Source organism: Prionailurus viverrinus, chromosome B2 (assembly GCF_022837055.1).
Source record: "Prionailurus viverrinus isolate Anna chromosome B2, UM_Priviv_1.0, whole genome shotgun sequence".
Taxonomy (NCBI): domain Eukaryota; kingdom Metazoa; phylum Chordata; class Mammalia; order Carnivora; family Felidae; genus Prionailurus; species Prionailurus viverrinus.
In genome coordinates this window covers 35,525,742-35,546,400 of record NC_062565.1, presented here as the reverse complement: position 1 = coordinate 35,546,400, position 20,659 = coordinate 35,525,742, and the positions used below count along the sequence as shown (strand labels likewise).

At 50.7% G+C, this 20,659-nt stretch overlaps 1 protein-coding gene across 3 annotated transcripts; it reads right to left on the bottom strand.

Moving 5' to 3' along the window:
* Positions 1-729: 729 nt before the first annotated feature.
* Positions 730-13,232, bottom strand: PI16 (peptidase inhibitor 16). 3 transcript variants are annotated; one of them, XM_047858487.1, is made up of 7 exons: positions 12,924-13,232; positions 8,358-8,579; positions 6,447-6,556; positions 6,088-6,176; positions 4,524-5,201; positions 4,173-4,312; positions 730-1,007 (listed from the first exon to the last, which is right to left on the bottom strand). In XM_047858487.1, the coding sequence occupies exons 1-6, from the start codon at positions 13,077-13,079 to the stop codon at positions 4,191-4,193; spliced, it is 1,377 nt and encodes a 458-aa protein (XP_047714443.1). In that variant the 5' UTR covers positions 13,080-13,232; the 3' UTR covers positions 730-1,007; positions 4,173-4,190. The 3 variants fall into 3 exon arrangements, with proteins under 3 accessions (XP_047714443.1, XP_047714441.1, XP_047714440.1); XM_047858485.1 differs by lacking the exon at positions 730-1,007 and adding an exon at positions 3,250-3,836; XM_047858484.1 differs by lacking the exon at positions 730-1,007 and having other exon boundaries at positions 3,250-4,312; positions 12,924-13,231.
* Positions 13,233-20,659: the final 7,427 nt, after the last annotated feature.

Below are 20,659 nucleotides of genomic sequence, written 5' to 3'. Positions count from 1 at the left end.
CCAGATGCCTGGGGCCGTGCAGCATAGTGCTGGAGCAGAGTACTCCCCACTCCGCAGAGGCCTGGAGGCCGCAGAGTGCCGGTCAAACTTCCTGTCATGACAAAAACATTCAAAAACCTTAGAACTTCCTCACCCTGATAAATGGCATCTATGAAAAACCCATAATTAACATTAGACTGAATGATGAGAAACCTAACGTCTTCCCTCGACGCTCAGGAAAGACAAGGATGTCTGCTCTTGCCATTACTCAACATTGTACTGGAGGGTCCAGCCAGGGCAAGCAGGAAAGTGAATTAAAAGTTATCTGGGGGGCACCTGGGTGGTTCAGTGTCCAACTCTTGGTTTCAGCTCAGGCCATGATCTCACAATTCATGAGCCCTGTGTCGGGCTCTGTGCTGACAACACGGAGCCTGCTTGGGATTCTTGCTCTCCCTCTCTCTGCCCCTCTCAAGCTCAAGTGCTCTTTCCCTCCCTCTCTCTCTCTCTCTCAAAATAGACTTTAAAAAATAAAGTTATTTGGGTTAGAAAGAAAGAAGTAAAACTATGTCTGTAGACAACATGATCTGGTACATAGAAAATCCTAAAGAATCCACCAAAAATACATATAAACACTTAAGTGTTTAAACACATAGAAATAACATAATTCAGCAAGGGTACAGGTTATAAAATTGATACACAAAAATCACTCATACTCCTTTACACACACAGTTGAAGAAAGTGAGAATGAAATTAATAAATAATTTCATTTATAATAGCATCAAAAATAATAAAATGCTTATGAATAAGTTTTACCAAAAAACCATACAATTTATACTTTGAAAATTACAGAACATTGTTGAACAAAAGACCTTAAGTGGAAAGACAGCCCATGTTCATGGATTGGAAAACTTTAGATGGCAGATTACACAATCCCTATCAAAATCTCAGACGACTTCTTTGCAGAAATTTGACAAGCCGAAACTAAAATTCATGTGGAAATTCAAGGGATCCAGAAAAGCCTAAGCAATCTGAAAAAGAACAAAATTGGAGGGCTCATTTTGCAGTTTCAAAACTTACTACAAAGCTATGGTAACCAAGATAGTGTGGTACTGGCATAAGATAGACATATAGATCAATGGAATAGAATCGAGGGTCCAGAAATAAACATTTACATTTAAGGTCAGTTGGTTTTGGACAAAGGCAACAAGACAATTAAACGGAAGAAGAATCGTCTTCCACGAAAAGTGCTTGGACAACCGGATGTTCACATGCATGAGAACGAAGTTGGACTCCCACCTCACACCACATAGAAAAATTAACTCAAAATGGATCAAAGGCTTAAACATAAGAATTGAAACTATAGGGACGCCTGGGTGGCTCAGTCGGTTGAGCGTCCGACTTCGGCTCAGGTCATGATCTCATGGTCTGTGAGTTCGAGCCCCGCGTCAGGCTCTGTGCCGACAGCTCGGAGCCTGGAGGCTGTTTCGGATTCTGTGTCTCCCTCTCTTTCTGACCCTCCCCCGTTTATGCTCTGTCTCTGTCTCAAAAAAATAAATACATGTTGAAAAAAAAATTAAAAAAAAAAAAGAATTTCTACAACTCAATAATAAAGACTTGAATAGACCTCTCTCCAGAGATAAATGGCCAATAAGCACCTGGAAAGATGCTTGGCATTATTAGCCATCAGGGAAATGAAAATCAAAACCACAATAAGATACTGCTTCACACTCACTAGGATTGCTATAATTTTAAAAAGATAACAACTGTTGGCAAAGATGTGGAGAAATGGAAACCCTTGTTGCTGATGCAAATGTGAAATGGCGTGGCCGCTTGGGAAAGCTATCCGGCAGTTCCTAAAAAAAGAGTGACCACGTGACCCGCAGTTACCTACCATATGATACTGCTCCTAGATAGATACCCGAGAGAAATGAGAACATACATCCACACAAAAACTTCTACACGCATGTTGATAGCAACATCAAAATAGCCCCAAACTGGAAACAACCCAAATGTCCACCAATTGACAAATGGATAAATGAAAGGTGTTCTATACTAGGGGATATCACTTGGTGATAAAAAGGAATGAAGTAACTGCTTCATGCCATCACATGGATAAATCTTGAAAATGTGTTACGTGAAAGAAGCCAGACCAAAAAAAGGCCACCTGTGTGTGATTCCAGTTACACAAAATGTCAGAACAGACCAATCCATAGACAGTGGATTAGTGGTGGCTTAGGGCCTGGGGTGTGGGGCTTCTTTTTGGGGTGATGAGAACATTCTAAAATGTTCTGATGGTTGCACCACCCTGTGAGTAAAAACCACTGAGTGGTCACTTTAAATGGGTGAATTTTATATGAGTTATATATAGTTATTTTAGAACACACGCGACGGAGAGGGACGGGGGAGAGAGAATCCCAAGCAGGCTCCACACTCAGCACGGAGCCTGACGCGGGACTTGATCCCCCGACCCTGGGATCATGACCTGAGCCGAAATCAAGAGTCAAGACGCTCAGCTGACGGAGTCACCCAGGTGCCCCTATATGAGTTATGTCTTAATTTATATCTTTAAGATATCTTAATATATTGTATCATATATACATGTACACATACACATAAATACAACTATGTAATATATATTTACGGTCACCACACAGCCTGACTTGTATGCTTCCTGTTTTAACTGCTCACACTCCAGGCAGGCGCTCTCCCCCTCCCCACCAGCCCCTGCTGGATCCCAAGCTGCCCTGTCACTTGCTGCTAGCCGCACCCCCCCACCCCCCACCCCCCCCACATCTGTGCTTTCCTGCCGGACAGCGCTCTGCACAGTCCTGCCGTTGTCCCCTGGGGGAATGTGGCTGAGACTCCAGAACCCTTTCTCGGGATTCCTCCAGGCACCGACGGCTGGCAAAGCCTTCCAATCTTGTGTGCCCGACGGGCCTGGGCGACAGCACCCTGCAAAGAGGTTGTATGCCACTCCTTGCTTCTGGGTCTAAAACCCAACTAGCCTCCACTGGTGACTCCTGGAGCTGGGGGATCCAGCCCCTTGGCCCTTTCTCCTTCCCGCAGGCTGCCTGAAGATGTGAGTTGTGGAGGGGGACGGTTTTTAGGAAGGAAAAGAAAGACGCCCCGAAGGACTGGATGGCGTGTGTGTGGGGGACAGGAGGTGTGGGAGAAGGAACCGTTGCCAGTGGTTGGGAGGGGAACCTCCTCAGGGCCTCTCAGAGAGCCCTCCTTTTGCCCTGCACCCCTCACAAGCACAGACACTCGGTATTCTTACACAGGCTTTTATTCAGGAGTCAGGGGCTGCTTCCCTTCCCTGGTCCCTGCCTGCCCACCCCCTCCCCCCATAGAACCCCATTCAGGTGGGGCTTGTCCTTCATCTGCCCCTCACAAACCCCCCCTCCGGGGCTACACCAGCAAGTAGGGGGAGGGGGAGCTCAGGAAGAACCCCCTACCTGCAGAGGCAGACAGTTCTGGCAGGGCCGGTGGGCAGGGATCTCTCTTGAACCCCCACCCAGACCCAGGATTGAGGTGGGAGGGGCAGGAGGGGTCCAGGCAGGGGGTGCAGTCATAGGTGGCAACCTGAACTCATAGCCAACCAGGCCTCGCACCCCAAAGGCATCTGTGGATGAGGCATGCCCTGCAGCCTTTCCCTTCCAGAAGGCCTTCAGCCAAGAAGCATCTTGTTTGGGGGCGGGGGACAGGGTGGGGAGATGGCAGGAGGACAGCTGATCTCTTCACCCTGGGAAGGCAGAAGGTCTTCCTGGAAACAGTCTCAGACTCAGATGGCTTAGAGAAGAAGCCAGGGGACTAGGAGGGGTCAAGGGGTCTCTGGGAAGCACCGATATCTTCTGTCCCTGGAAGAACAGAAACGTGACCACAGGACAACGGGAGAATGGGCACAAGTGGCCGCAGGAACACTGCCCAGCACGGTCTGCAGCTAGCTAAGGGGAGACCCCCACAGAGGCAGAGGCACTCCTGGGGCAGAGCCAGGAGTTGGCCTTAGGCCTCCCGAGAGCACAAGGTTACTGGCTTGGCGTCTGGCCAGAAGCTGGGGTCAAGGCTGGGGGGCCGGGGGCGGGGGGCAGCTACTGGGCCACAGAGCAGGACCTTCCCAGGAAACTGTGGCCTCTTGCTTGGAGAAAGACCATCTGGAGCGGGCACGAGGCCAGGGTCCCCCCACCAGGCCTTGCCTTTGAGTGATGACCCCTTCAGAAGATTCCAGCCAGCACCAGCAGAGGCAGGAGCAGCAGCCCCAGAAGGGGGCCCCAGATGTGACCAGGGCCCGACTTCAGCCCTGACTTGATGCTAGGCTTTTCAGGGCCCTCTGCGCCTGTGGGGAGGGAGAGGGCCTCAGCCTGGAGACAGCTCTGCCCGACCTCCCACCCTCCCTGCCAGGCATGCAAGCGGGGGCCCAGCAGCCAGGGAGGAAGCTCTGACTCAGAGGGTGCATGCCCCGCTATGGCCATAACACCTATGCTGGGGGCAGGGCGCCGACATTCTAGAGGAAGACGGGGAAGTGGGACGAACACTACAGGTCTTACCTGGCAAAGATGACTGCAGGGCCAGGGTTCGCCCACCCACGGCATTAGAGGTGGCAGAGGTATTGGGGGAGTTAGACAGGGACTTGGAGGAGGTGTGCCCCACGTGGTCCAATGTGGCCGGCAGCCCACCTGTCTTGTCCTGGACTGGAGAAACTGAGGCCAAGACCTCACTGGAAGGAGACAACTCGGCCTCGGCCTTGCCTGCTTTCTGGGAGTGGGGTCGTGGCTCCCGTGTCCCTGTCAAGAACATCTTGGGGTGCAGAGAACTCTCTGGGGTCTTGGGGGGCATTCTTGTCCTGCTGGCCTCTTTGTCTGCCAATTGGGAGATGGGATCACTGGTCGATTTGGAGAAGGTTGCTGGCCCCTCATCCAAGGCAAAGGGGCTGTGAGTTGCCAAAAAGGAAGGGACCTCAGTTGTTAAGGAAGGTGGAGCCTCTGTTGCCATGGAGGGGGAATCTTCCGTTGCTAAGGGAGACGGGGCCTTGGTTTCTACAGCCGGAAGAGCCTTGGTTGCCAGGGGGCCCGAGACCTCTGTTACCAAGGAGGACGGAGTTTCCATTGCCACGGAAGAAGGGATACCGCTTTTCTTAGAACTTGAAGCTTCCGTTGCCAGGGAAGATGGGGCCTCAGTTACCAGGTAAGGCAAATCCTGAGCCTCCTCCGGGTCTCTGATGAGTTCTGATAAGAAACAAGGCTTTGGCATTAGTGCTGTGGCAGGACCCCGTGTCCGGAGCCCCCCGGCAATCAAGATGAGGCGACCAAATGTCTGACGATGACACACAAACACATCCTCTCCAGTGACTATGTCCTTCATTCATAATAAATGATACTTATTTTAAAAATATTTTTAAATTTTTTTAAGGTTTATTCATTTTTCAGAGACAGACAGAGCGTGAGCGGGGGAGGGGCAGAGAGAGAGAGGGAGACACAGAATCCTAAGCAGGCTCCAGGCTCTGAGCTGTCAGCTCAGAACCCTACACAGGGCTCGATCTCACAAACTGAGAGATCATGACCTGAGCCGAAGTCGGACGCTTAACCGACGGAGCCACCCAGGCCCCTAAATGATACTTTTTTATAACCTTGTTGTTTTATTATAACGTTGTAACAGTGGCTTCTCCACCCTCCTCGTGCAAATCCTCTCTCCGCGCTCACACAATCACTTTTTCAGGGGACTCTCCAGCTAGGTGCCTGTGCCCGACGCAGGCCGGGTCCCTTCAAGTCCACGCCCACCGCCAGGCTCCGCCCACATGGGGGAACATTTCCCTCCGGTCACGCCCACCTCGCCCGGTGCTCGGGAGCCGCCGGACTCTCCTCTACCCTCCACTTGGGGGGTTGAAAACCGGTCACTTTGAATGACAGGGGGCCAAAGTGGCTGAGCAAGGAAGGCGAATTGGGCTTGGGAACCCGCATAGGGTGGGCCCGCCAAGGGCCCCCGGAGGTCGCATCCCGCCAGGCCCCTCCCCCTGCCCGTGCACCTCTTGGAAGTCCCGGGAGGCTCTAGGACCGTCCTGGTGGCATCCCTTCCCTCCCCTTCTTTCTCCTCCCCACTCCACCCCCAACTCACCACAGAGGGAGTTCTCGCAGCGGTAGCCGGAGGGACACAGGGAGCATGGAGTCCCTTCCTGGTAGGGCCTCTTTCCCTTCACGTTCCCCCTGCGGGAGGCGAGGACTGTGCTGGGCGCGGGGGGCGGTCCCTACAAACCCCTGTCCTTATCCCTCATACACACACCTAGGCCGGTAGTACCCCTGGGTCTTACTTGCTCCCAACTAACTTGCTGGGTCAATGAGAGCAGACTCCCATCGGTGCCCTCACAGCTCCCCCAAGGGCCCCAGATTGGCCCCCTCCCACTTTCTTAGACTGCCAACTCAACCCTCCCCTTGGCCCTGCTCATCCCCTACCCCCAGGACTCCCTGGGCACTCACGGAGGCTCATAGTTGCAAACCAGCAAATGGATATTGGTCTCCTCAACACCCTGGAGCTTCTCACAGAAGTGGGAGCCACAGCCAATCCTCTCTGTCTTGGCCCAGACCACCTGAAGGAGGGCAAACTCAACAGTTTAGTCTGGGTGGGATTGTCCCTAGCTAGTGTCTCTACACCAGTCTTCTATGGGTGGGGAGAAGAGGATCCCTACAACCTGTGAGATCCAAGTCTGAGGACATGCAGCTTCAGGACAAAACTCTAAACAGGGATTTTGCTGGGGGGGGGGGGGGGCGGTGGTGTGGAATTTGTCCTGAGCAATCTAGTTCCCCCTGCCAACCACACACATTGTTTGGACAGGCCTCTCTGAAAACCTTCCCTTTGTATATACCCTCATAAATTCTTCTTGTGCATTTTTTTTTTTTTTTGCAATTTCCTGTGCATTTTAAACAGGGTACATCCAAAGGAATGAATCTCAAATGGGAGAATCTTGGATACCAGTAACAAGCAAAATCCAAGAAACAGAAGAAGCCATTTTGGAAGCAGAGCTTCCCCCAAATCACAAGTAAGCAGGGATCTGCTCTGCTGTTTCTAAGTCTGGGCCCCCTACCTGCTAGAAGGAATTCTGTCTTAAGTATAAAATTTTTAAATTCAAAACTTTCGGGCACTGCCATGGGCTGAGACCAGCAGCCTCCCCTTGTTTCTAGGCCCACTCTGCTAGGGAGTCGCTCAAATGGAGGCCAGTTTTTGCTCTGAGATCTAGCTCTGGCTATTATCCTACACACAACCCCAGGATTGGGGTTTTTCTACTTAAGTCAGCTGAAGGTACCAGTATGGAGCATCTCCCAGGCAGAAATGACCCCAGAGTTCATGTGCACTCAGCCCTGAAGAACATGGGGCTGGAGGTGGAGCAGCCCCACTCCCGCTGGGCACTGATGGTAATCCTTGCAGGAAGATCCCGCGCTCATGCTGGGGTTAAGGGAAGTGTGAGAAATTGCAGGGCACAGAGGGAAGGGAACCAGGGAGGGTTGCTGGGCACTTACAACCTCTCCATCTGGGTGGATGATACTAGGATTCCCTTCCCTAAAGAGTAGCACTAAAAATACCACTCAAAAGCCCTGGAAAGTGGAATTCGTGGATATGGGTGGGAAGATGTTTATTTAAAAAAAAAAAATTGTCATGGTATTGTTTGAACAATGAGCATTGGGTGGAGAAAATAAGAATTCAAGAACACTAATGTTAATTCCTCTACACACCCATACACACACCCCTACAGTACCCCCACCCAACACCTCTTATCTGCAAACTCCAACTTTCAAAGTGCAGTGAGAACCCTGACGTAAGCAAAATGTGACTGTGAGGAGCAGGAAATGCTCTCGGAGTCTCCCTGGAACCTTCGCTCAGTGACGATTTGCTCTCATTTACACATAGTTTTTAAAAGCAGAAGAACACAATAGTCTATTTGCTTTATCGGTCCCTGGCAGAGTAGAAGCAGCAACTTAGACGCTATGAGAAATGACAGAAGAGGGACAATGAGACAGAAGACCGCGGGCACAAACAGCCCTGACTAACTTAGGTCGGACAGGACCGCTTAGACGTCGATCAGGATTGCCTAGAATAATTACCGTCCACGAAACTGGCTCTGCGACACCTAACTTAGGTCCCCTCAGTCCGAGGAGGACCGGAGGGGCCACATAGATTTTCAAACGACTAGTGGGTTTTGTAGTGAACTGAAAATGGTTTAGGCAGTTTAAGAAGCGGACTCCCAGGCGGTGAAGGGACAGGTGGCCTCTGCCCCGCCCCGCCCCGCCCAGCCCCGCCCCGCCCGCTGCTCGTGCGGCCCCGCCCACTAGTCATGTAGCCCCGCCCAGTGCTCTTGTGGCCCCTCCCCGCCCACCCGCCCGGCGGCTTCGCACCTGCGTGTAGTGGCCGCACATCTGGCCCTGGTCGCAGGTGGCTGCGCTGAGGTTGTAGTGCTCGCGCTCGTGGTGCCACTCCTCCATGGCCAGCGGCACGTCCAAGCCCTCGTCCGTGATGGCAAACAGGTTCTCCCCGCGCCGCCCGCGCTCCTTGTTGTGGCCCCACACGCACTTCTGCGCGTAGGCCTTGGCGAAGGCGGCCAGCTCCTCGTCCCACCTCTGCGGGGCAGGTCGGAGAGGGAGGTGAGGAACGCCTTGGGCTCGGTGGAGGTGGGAGAGGGTTGCGGGAGAGAGAGGTGAGGATACCCACAATTCTGGGGATCAGAGAAGAAGGTTGAAGGTGTCCTGGGGGCCTCTTGGGGGCGGGAGACCCTCCCCTCCTTCGGGGTGACTCTTGGCCAAGATCAGGAACAGGTCTGTGCTCCTGGCGGGCTTCTGTGGGGGTGGGGGTGGGGGATGGGAGGGTGCCACCCCAGGCCATGGAATGAGCTAAGCTTGGGACCATTTACCAGCTGTGTGATTTTAGACAGAGTGCCTGACCTTTCTGAAGTCTCGCGGTGCTTTGGGAGGAATAAATGAGATGGTGTTTGTGACACTGTTGTTATTAATTAATATTAATATCCTCCTGTGTGAAAGGTGGTGGCTGTACCCTGCCTACCTCCCAGGACTGTCTGCCTGCTCTGAAGACCACAGAACGTCCAGTGAGAGGTTCAAGGGCTGCACTGTTGATCCAGCCCCTCCCAACCCCTCACCCTCCCACCATAAATATGATACTCCCCTCTCAGGTCCCACTCTCCCCTTGGGGTCGCCCAGCCTTCATGGCTTTACCAGCTCCAGGCTTCCCTCCCAAGTGCCATTCCCAGGTGCTCTCAACTCTTGTCAACTGACAACCCCTTTCCCCAAGAAAATTAAGTGTCCCTGTGTGACCCTTACGGAGAGGCCTGGTTTCAGAGCCTTGGTGTCTCAAGGAGCTGTCAGATCCCAACGTCCCGTCCTTCAGGCGGGACTTCAGGTGAGGCAGCAGGAGGGGGCATTTTAGGTTAAGGGACCTCTGAGTTCTCTGGGTCCCCAGCCAGGAGGACAGGCCCAGTGTGGGTGGGAAGACGGATTAACAAAGGATTGAGGAGGAAGGCCTGGATCCCATTAAACTTTGTCCTTGGCCTCTCCTAGAAATGGATGGCCTGGCGGCAACTCCTGTTCCACCCTCTGGGGGCCCAGCCAGCTGTGGGAGCCAGACGGCCTGTAAAGTGTCAAGAGCTTGGGCGACCCTGAGAGGAGGGGGGGGGGGATGGGGCTCCTCACCCACATAAGGTTCTCAGGAGCAGCTGCCTGCGAAGGCGGGGGGAGGGGCGGTCACACTGGACTGGGACCCCCCCCCCCACTTTGTGACTATGGGTGAATCCCTTTCCCTCCCTGGGTGTTTTTGTCCCAAATCACTGGTCCCGGAGCGTCTTCAGACTCTGGGAGTAAGTAAGGGCGGGTCCGGAGAGGGAAAGGGCAAGGTACGGGGAACCTGGATCTGGGTGTCTGGGATGATGTGCGGGGCTCCAGACTAAACTGCGACCTCCTTCAGGGTATGTCACCCCAGTGTCTGGCACAGTGCTGGCTCATAGCAGGTGCTCGATACGCATGTGTCAACTGTTGATGACTGAGACAGACCCTGCTTAAAAGCGGTCTCCCTACTGAGCCCGGCTGTGATTCCTGTTCGGGCTGGCTGCGTGGAGTTCTGCCAGTAGAGTTGTTCCTGTGGGTCTCAGGTCTTCTCAGTCTTCCAGAGACCCCCGTGGGTATTTGAGAGTCACGGCACCCACCCACACTGGCCACATGGTCACCATCTGAAAGCAAGTCCGTTCATTCATCCACTCATTCAACACACAGTCTTGGGCACTGTACCAGCCTGGAGGTGAGAGCAAGGACCTAGAAGCCCAAGTTCACATTGTCATAAACTGGTGATTGGGCCACCGTGTGCTAAATGACACATATGCAGTGGATACTATAGAGGCACCAAAGAGGGCCATTTAGAGGAGACACTAAGCTAAGTGCTAAAACTGAGGCATTGGTCAGGTGGACGGGGAAAGACATCTGAACCGGGGCACAGCACGAGCAAAGGCATAGAGGTGAGATACAACGTTCTGGCTGGGGAAGGAGAAGCTGTTGAGGTTACTGAGGGAAAAACTGAGCAGGAGAGGAGGCTGGAGGTGTAAGCAGGGGTCAGACACACAGAGAGAGCCTTCTCAGGAGCTGGAGGTCTATCCCGAGGCGGTCAGGAGCCAGTGGGAGCCATTGAAGGGTTCTGAGCAAGGTCAGGCCCATGCGCTGGATTGTTCATTCTGGAAGCAGAGGCCAGAGGCTGGGGGAGCAGGCCGAGACCGTTTTAGGAGTCCTTGGGAGAAGTAATGAAACACTGGATCAGGGTTGTAGGAAGGAATGAGGATGGGGAAGTAGGGTTCAAGGAAAATTGAACCCTCTGGGAGGTAAAAGCGGTGATGATTAGATGTGGACGCTCAGGGAGAGAAAGGCGTCCATGATAACTGCCACCTGCGTCATCCTGGATTCATTCCCTCTTTGGTTAATCCAACACTTATGAGCCCTTACCGTGCGCCACACGCCGTTCTAAGTGCTTTATAAATATTCACTCATTTGATCCTGGCAACTGTCTTACAAGGGACTTGCTATGTAGTCATCATCTTCAATTTACAGATGAGGAAGCTGAGACACAGAGAGGTTAAGGCACTTGGCCAAGGTCTCACAGCTAATACATGGCAGAATCAAGGTTTGAACCAGGCCATCTGTCTCCAGAGTGTCTGTATATACCGTGTGCTGAGGTCGAGCCTGAGCCTTGTCCCAAATTTATCCCGGTGTCCCAGGCCATCCCCTCCTCCCATCACTTCGCACCAGACAGCACCGTATCCCCTGAATATCCAAACTGCTTCCCAGAATGTGGCCCCACCCCAAGGTCCACCTCTGTCTGCAAAGCAGCTCCTGGCTTGGGTAGCCAACAAGACTGTAGGGCATCAGGGATCTACAGACGGAGAAACTGAGGCTCAACAATGAGTTCCAGGCCTCAATCAGGGAGGTACTGGCAGAGCAGGTGCCAGCCTCCCGTGCTCCTCATCTATCGTCTACAGTTCCTGGTCGCCGGTGTTGAATGGTCCTGCTGTGTGCATTTCTAGAGGCCTTCCTTGACCTCTGTCATACATCATCCCATCTGACCCTCAGGGTAGGAATTGCCAGTCCCAAGTGATAGATCAGGAAATGGAAGCCTTTGAAGGTAGAGGGACCGGTCCAGAATCACTTCGCCAGATTGAATGGAGCAATTAGAACTCCAGTCTCAGACCCTCAGGCTCACTGCTCTTTTCCCCAGGTGTGACCTTGCTCTGGGGCACTAACTGTGGCGTCCCTGGACACTGCTCAGGAATCCTCCAGGTTGGCCCAGAGGACGGCCAGTTCAGCCCTCAGGGAGGGCAGGAAGGGGGTGAATTTCTGATTTTACCTTTTTTCATCTTGAGCATAAACACCCTGCCTCCTGACCCTACCATCAAATAACTCTCCCTCTCGACAGAGGTTACTGCCACCCAAAATCTGGCTTCCATCATCTATAGGAACGTCCCTGTATGCTGACAATATTTGCACGTGTCCCCACCAATATACAATAGTATTTTTTACATGTTTAAAACCTTCTGGGGGCGCCTGGGTGGCTCAGTCGGTTGAGCGTCCGACTTCAGCTCAGGTCACGATCTCGCGGTCCGCGAGTTCGAGCCCCGCGTCGGGCTCTGGGCTGATGGCTCAGAGCCTGGACCCTGCTTCCGATTCTGTGTCTCCCTCTCTCTCTGCCCCTCCCCCGTTCATGCCGGGTCTCTCTCTGTCTCAAAAATGAATAAACGTTTAAAAAAAATTTTAAAAAGAAAAACCTTCTGTAAGTATGTCCTACTGTACGTATATATATTTTTTAGATTTCATCCCCCCCCAGTGTTATATCTGTGAGATTCACTCCATGTTGATGTATATGTAGCTCTAATTAGGATCTCATTTTACAGATGAAAAACTGAGGGTCCCTACCAGTTTAAGGGACTCCCCCAAATCGCGGGTCTTGTTGTGTGACCGAGACAGGATTTGAACTGTGTGATCCGGCCCGCTTCTGGCTCCTGTTCTCACCCACCTCCATAGACCATCCCTCCTTCCTAGGTGCTGGGGCCCTTCCTGCTGCCCTTGTTCCTCCTCTCATTGTATTAGGAACTTCCTGTGTTCCCCTCAATCAGGGGCACCTGCATTTTAGGAAGTGCTGGGAAGGAGTCACTGGAGTGGGAAGCTGGGGCTCCCAGGTCTGGCTCTACCGGCTGTGGGACCCGCAAGCCCCGCCGAGCCTCAGTTTCCTGATCTGTATAATGGGGCTGCCTCTGGGGATCTGTGAATTACATAATATCAGGAATTCTGTCACTGACCAGAGAGATGAGTCTCTGAGGGAGCTTCAACCCGGGGGTGGGAGGGATTGGGGGGGTCCTGGCTCAGCGTCCCTTCGGTCTGGGCAGGCGAGCGCCCCCCCCCGCCCCCAGGCGCACTCACCATTTGCAGCATGTCAGCGGCGGGTGGGGACGCCTGGGACCGGTAGAGGTTGTGCAGCTCCACCATCACGCGTTTCTCATCATCACTGAGGGCGCCGGCGGGGCCCGTGGTGGCCGCCAGCAGCAGCAGCAGCAGCAGACTGTCGGAGCTGTGCATGGTGGCCAGTCCTCTCCGCCTCTCCCGGCCAGGGGTCTGGCGGCCAGATTTAAAGTCCTCCCCAGGCAAGCACCACCCTGGCTGGGGCGGCGGGAGGGGCTGTCTGCAGGGCCGGCCCGGCTCACACAGTGTCTCTGGGAGGGCTGGGTGCTTGGGTCCTGACCAGAGTTGAGTCCACTCCCGGCATTTATCTCCCCTCGGAGTCCTTGGCAACAGCCTCCTTTCTCCCGTAACGGGGGCTCAGGCCAAGAGCTCTGTGCGGTCCACAGTCCCTCCTGAGTTGTGGAAAGGTCCCCCCGGGGGGGCAAAATCGAGCAACCCAAGTCACACCCACTGGGCGCCCGAGGACAAGCAAGAGGAAGAAAACCACACGGACCCCGTCCCTGAGGATTGGGGAAGATGAGGAAACTCTATTTGACTTACGAGAGAACGGAGGAAGCCAAGATGTGTTCGGTAAAAGGCACGGGCCAACCGAAGCCTAAATCTTGACTCTGCTCCTCTGCCAGCTGAACTGTTGGCAGTTTTGTCAATTAAATCAGTGGCCGTAATAGTACCTACCTCATCGGGCTGGAAGGAGGATTAAATGAGATCAAATGTATGTGAAGCATCCAGTAGAGTATCTGGCACACAGTAGCCCCCAGTAACCGTAGCCAACGATTACTCATATGGCACGGCCTTGGCCAGCCCCCAGCCCCATGGCGGGGTGGGGGTGGGGGGTGGGGTGGGCAGGACTCCTGCCCACGAGAGAAGAGACTGAGGTGTTCCCCCTCTAGCCGTATCCTGGAATTGCGCTTTTCACTAGGGAGCAATGTTGGCTTCTCTGTGCCTGTTGAATGCATGTGCTTGAGGTGCTCATTTGGAAGTGGGATGTTGGGACCTTTCCTGCTCTGAATATCGAGAAAATAGAATGTGTCTGTTTTTGAAATCAAGAGAGAGCAGAAAAGCAGAGGCATGACTGAGCTGATGCAGCAGGAGTTGGGGGAGTGGGGGGGGGGATGGGGGGCGGGGAATTGGAGGGGAAATGGGCCCGGTGGCCAAGCACTTTGATGGTAATGACCATGCAGGGGCAGGGACCAAGGTCTTGGCCTTCCTGAGGCAGGAATCTGGAACCAGTACTCTTGAGTTCAGCTGGGATTCTTTTTTTTTTTTTTTTTTAATGTTTTTAATGTTTATTTATTTTTGAGAGACAGAGTGTGAGTGGCAGAGGGGCAGAGAGAGAGGGAGACACAGAACTCAAAGTGGGCTCCAGGCTCCACGCTGTCAGCACAGAGCCGGGTGCGGGGCTGGAACTCACAAGCCGTGAGATCATGACATGAGCCGAAATTGGACGCTTAACTGACTGGGCCACCCAGGTGCCCCTCAGCTGGGATTCTTAAAGGCTGCCTTCTCAGGGAATGGGACCTAGAAAAAGTCTACTCTCTGGCGTTGGAAGATGTCAAGAAAACCTGTTACTGCTCAGGTCTCTGGGTAAAAACAAAAGCAAACACAAACACAACTTGGATCACACACACAGACACACATACCTGTTAGAACTAACTTAGGAACTCAGCAAAGCTGTAAGATACAAAAACAACACACAAAACAAGTGGTATTTCTATACACTAACAATGAATAACCCAAAAGGAAATTAAGAAAACAATTCCATTCATAATAACAATAAATAGAATGAAATAACTTAGGAGTAAACCTAACCAAGGAGGCAACAGACTTGTACATTTAAAACCACAAAACGCTGGGGTGCCCGGGTGGCTCAGTTGGTTAAGGTGTCTGACTCTTTTTTTTTTTTTTTAATTTTTTTTCCAACGTTTATTTATTTTTGGGACAGAGAGAGACAGAGCATGAACGGGGTAGGGGCAGAGAGAGAGGGAGACACAGAATCGGAAACAGGCTCCAGGCTCTGAGCCATCAGCCCAGAGCCCGACGCGGGGCTCGAACTCACGGACCGCGAGATCGTGACCTGGCTGAAGTCGGACGCTTAACCGACTGCGCCACCCAGGCGCCCCAAGGTGTCTGACTCTTGATATCGGCTCAGGTCATGATCCCAGGGTTGTGGGCTCGAGCCCTGCATCGGGCTCTGCACTGAGCATGGAGCCTGCTTAAGATTCTCTCTCTCTTTCCCTCTGCTCCTCTCCCCCGCTCATGTCCATGCTCTCTCTTCCCCTTCTCGCTAAAACAAAACAAAACTAACAAACAAAAACTACAAAACATTGCTGAAAGAAATTAGAGAAGACATGAATAGGTGAAAAGATATCCCATGTTCATGGATTATAAGTTTTAATACTAAAAGCAATTTATAGAGTGCAGTCCCTATCAAAATCCCAATGATGATTTTTGCAGAAATAAAAGAACCCATCCCCCATATGATTCTAAAATCATATGGAATCTCAAAGAACTCCAAATAGCCAAAACAATCTTGAAAAAGAAAAACATAAAGTTGGAGGTCTCACATTTCCTGATTTTAAATTTACTTCAAAGCTACAATAATCAAAACAGTGTGGCATTGGCATAAACACAGACATGTAGACCAATGGAGTAGAATGCAGATCCAGAATAAACTCTTGCATATATGATCAAATGTTGACAAGAATGCCAAGACCATTTAATGGAGAAAGGATAGTCTTTTCAACAGGTCGTGTGGGAAAAACTGGATATCCACATGAAAAAGAATGACGTTGGACCCTTACTTTGCCCCATATACAAAAGTAAAAATAATCAACTCAAAATGGATCAAACACCTACTCATAAGAGCTAAAACTACAAAACAAGAGAAGAAAACATGGGGGGAAACTTCATGACATTGGATTTGGCAAGGATTTTTTTGGGTGTGACACCAAAATATAGGCAACAAAAGAAAATATAGATGAATTTCATCTCAAAGAATGAAATATACACAGTGAAAAGGCAACCCATGGAAGGGAAGGAAATATTATCAAATCCTATACCTGATAAGGGATTAATATATATTAAAAAACTCCTACAATTCAAGAACAAAGCAACCCAAAATTTCTGATTAAAAAATGGACACAGGATTTGAATAGACATTTCTCCAAAGATATACAGGTGAGCCAAAAGCACATGAAAAGATGCTCAATGTCTAGTCATTAGGGAAATGCAAGTCAAAACCACAGTGATGGGGCACCCAGGTGGCTCAGTCGGTTAAGCATCCAGCTCTTAGTTTTGGCTAAGGTCATGATCTCATGGTTCTTGAGATGGAGTCCCACGTCGGGCTTTGGGATGACAGCACAGAGCCTGCTTGGGATTTCTCTCTCTCCTTCCCTCTCTGCCATTCTCTCTCTGCTGCTTTCCCACTTGTGTGTGCATGCCCGCGCTCTTTCTCTCTCTAAATAAATAATTAAATAAACTTACACACACACACACACACACACACACACAATGAGATATCACTTCACACCCGTTAGGATGGCTGTTATAACAACAAAACAACACTCCTCTGAAAATACCAAGTGCTGGCAAAGATATAGTGAAATCGGAACGCTTGTGCATTGCTCCTGACAACGTAAAATGGTGCAGCCACGTGGAAGACAGTACGGTGGTTACCCAGAAAAACGAAACAGAATAACATTATGATCCAACAATTCCACTTCTGAGTATATATCCAAAAGAATTTTTTTTTAAAAAAAAATTTTTTTTTTCAACGTTTATTTATTTTTGGGACAGAGAGAGACAGAGCATGAACGGGGGAGGGGCAGAGAGAGAGGGAGACACAGAATCGGAAACAGGCTCCAGGCTCTGAGCCATCAGCCCAGAGCCCGACGCGGGGCTCGAACTCCCAGACTGCGAGATCGTGACCTGGCTGAAGTCGGACGCTTAACCGACTGCGCCACCCAGGCGCCCCTATCCAAAAGAATTTAAAGCAGAGATTTGAACAGATATTGGCACATCAGTGTTCATAGCAACGCTATTCATGACAGTTAAAAGATGGAAACAACCCAAATGCCCATCAAAGAACAACTGATAAACAAAATGTGGTATATACATACAATGAAATATTATCCAGCCTTAAAAAGGAAGGATATCTATTGGGTACCTGGGGGCTCAGTCAGTTAAGCCTCCGACTCGATCTCAACTCAGGTCTTGATCTCCGAGTCGTGAGTTCAAGCCCTTTGCCGGGCTCCATGCTGGGTGTGGGGCCAACTTAAAAAAAAAAAAAAAAACAACAAAAGGAGTGGAGGAACCTTGAAGACATTCTGCTAAGTGAAATAAGCCAGACACAAAAAGATAACTATTGTATGATTCCACTTATATGAGGGACATAGACTAGTCAAATTCATAGAGACAGAAAATAGAACAGTAGTTTCCAGCGGCCAGGAGGAGAGGGAAATGAAGAGTTATTTTTTCAATGCATACAGTTTCAGTTTGGCAAGATGAAAAAGTTCTGAAACTGGATGTGGTGATGGTTGCAGAGTGTGTGAATGTGCTTTAATGCCACTGAACTGCACACATGAAAATGGGCAAGAGTAAACTTTGTTATGTTATGTGTATTTTACCACAAACAAAACTTGGTATTTTATTTCATTCATTTATTTATTTATTTATTTTAAACGTTTTTTATTTATTTTTGAGACAGAGAAAGACAGAGCATGAACGGGGCAGGGGCAGAGAGAGAGGGAGACACGGAATCGGAAGCAGGCTCCAGGCTCTGAGCCATCAGCCCAGAGCCCGACGCGGGGCTCGAACTCACGGACCGAGAGATCGTGACCTGAGCTGAAGTCGGACGCTTAACCGACTGAGCCACCCAGGTGCCCTATTTTTTAAAGTTTATTTATTTATTTTAAGAAAGAGAGTGTGAGTGCGTGTAAGGGGAAGGGGGAGAGAGAGAGAGAAAGAATCCTAAGCAGCACAGAGCCCAACGCAGGGCTCAATCTCACAAACCCGTGAGATCATGATGTGACCCAAAATCAAGAGTCGAACGCTTAACTTAGGTGCCCCAAAACTTAGGAATTCTTAAACTGGTCCAAAGTAGGATGGATATTGAGTAGTGGTGGTGGTGGGAGTAGTCTCAGCAGAAATAAGGGAAAATCATGTCTGGAGGGAGCTTTCACAACCCAGGCCACTTGGGTCATCCACGAGGGAAAACAAACCCCCGCTTTAGCGCACAATCAGAAATTATAAAACACACAGGGAACTGAGCTATGGTGAGCAGCAGCATACAACACAAATGGGAGGGTTTCTGTCCCCCAAATTTGAGATAATAGAACAGTCTGGAAGACTTTCAAATAGCTATGCTTAAGGTGATTAAGGAAATAAATAGGTTGCTGGAAAAAGGAGAAGCCAGGTTTAGGAAGTAGAGTGGAGCATGAGAATTTGAAGAGTTGAGGAAAGTGGGTCAGTCTGTCGGGAGGAGGAGGGAGTAGAGGAGAGAAGGGTACGAATCACCAGATTCCACCACAGCCCAGTCCGAAAGGCAGCTCTCCCAGGGGGTTTAGCTGATAAAGCTGTGAGCTGGTATCTTTCCTCTAGGGACAGGAGAATGTGGCAAGTCCCTGAAAGCTACTTGGGCTTGAGATAGAAATAAGGGGACTTAGAAGAAAACTTCCCAGGGAGTAAAGTGCTGAAGACCCCGCCTGGGAGCGGCTGGACAGAAGTGGGAAGGACACAGTTCTCAGACACTGCCTGGGTGGAAGCAGGCACCACACTCGGGCTGCCCTGCGTGACAGGGAAAAACAGCTTTGTAGTACAATGGGCAGCATTCATTCACTCGTCATTCATTCATTCATTCACTCAACAAAGATTTGCAGCGTTTCCCCACTGTGCCAGGTGCTGAGCTGGGTGAGAAAGATAGACCCAATCCCCACTGTCATGACGCAGGAGATGCACCAGGAAACATGGATAGTGTTGTGGGTAAGAGTGTGGGGCTTTCCAGGTCGGTGACCTTGGGCAAGCTATTTCCCTGCTTGTTAGCCTCAGTTTCCTCATCTGTAAATTGGGTTTAGAACAGAACCTACCCCATAGGAAGGTTGTCAGCATTGAGTTAATACATGGGTAGGGCTTGGGATAGTGCCTCGCACATTCTAAGTGCTCATTGAGTTAGCCAATATGAATGTATCTATTATTATTATTATTATTTATTATTATTATTACAGGTGGGAGAATTAACAGGGCCTCAAGTTGTAGCAGAAAAAAAAATACAGCAGCCTAGCCTGCCTTTTCCCCTGAGCAGCTGCATGGGGAGGACACGGGGGCAGGGGCGCTGGTGTGAGTTGCGGGGGGGGGGGGGGGGGGCGAGGGGGACAGAAAAAGAGGAGCCTGATTTGCCAGAGAGGGGAGGTTGAGATGGGAACAAGGGCTGGGAGGCTGACCACGGCCAGTCTCAGTGTCTGGGGACAAGGGCGTGCCGCTCGAAAGGCCCATTCTGCAGGTGCACATTCCCAAGTGGTTCTCGGAGCCCCTGCCACGTGGGCGATCTTATTTATTCAGAGGACAGCTCTGAGGTGGGTCTCAAAATCACCGCACACAAGGAACCTTGCTCAGAGAGATAATGTCCTTACCAGTGGGGGGTGGGACCAGAGCCTGGGACCTGCCGCTAGGGGGAGCTGGAGAGCGGGAGAGCAGGAGAGTCAGAGGCTGAGGGCCAGCAGCCAGGAGAGCAGAGTGGAAGACAGGAGGTAAAGTTCCAGGAAGTGGATAGGGAAGGAGAGGGGGTGGGAGAGGTGACAGAATCAGGCACGTGGAGGATTGGCTGCGGTGTACATCAGCTGTGTTTTTATCTATAAACCATGATTGGGAGGAAATACGTATTTTCTTTATTGCTTTTAAGTTTTCATGAATATAAGAGGGAGGGAGCCAAAGCACAAGAGACTCTTAAAAACTGAGAACAAACTGAGGGTTGATGGAGGGTGGGAGGGAGGGGAGGATGGGTGATGGGCATTGAGGAGGGCACCTGTTGGGATGAGCACTGGGTGGTGTATGGAACCCAATTTGACAATAAATTTCATATTTAAAAATAAATAAATAAATAAATAAATAAATACCAAACTGTTAGCTCTGTATGGCTAACTTGTGGACAGAATATCAAGCACTTTCTCAAGGGAATATTAGAAATACAAAGAATATTGTTCTAAGATAGCATCATTTAGACTTCTTTATGGAATTGATTGAGTTTCCACTGTTCTAAACTTGATGGAGGAAATCTTTCCATCATTTAGACTTCTTTATGGAATTGATTGAGTTTCCACTGTTCTAAACTTGATGGAGGAAATCTTTCCTGGTAGGTGGCTAACACTTGTCCGGTATGTTTTAAATTTTTTTTTTTTAACGTTTATTTATTTTTGGGACAGAGAGAGACAGAGCATGAACGGGGGAGGGTCACAGAGAGAGGGAGACACAGAATCCGAAACAGGCTCCAGGCTCTGAGCTGTCAGCACAGAGCCCGACGCGGGGCTCGAACCCTCAGACCGTGAGATCATGACCTGAGCCGAAGTCGGACGCTTAACCGACCGAGCCACCCAGGCGCCCCATTGTCCGGTATGTTTTAAAAGGAAGTCTATGTGTCTCCTGTCACCCGGGCTTATTTTACCAAAGAGAAAATAGTTGTGAGCTAACCTTTGGAAAACCTCTAG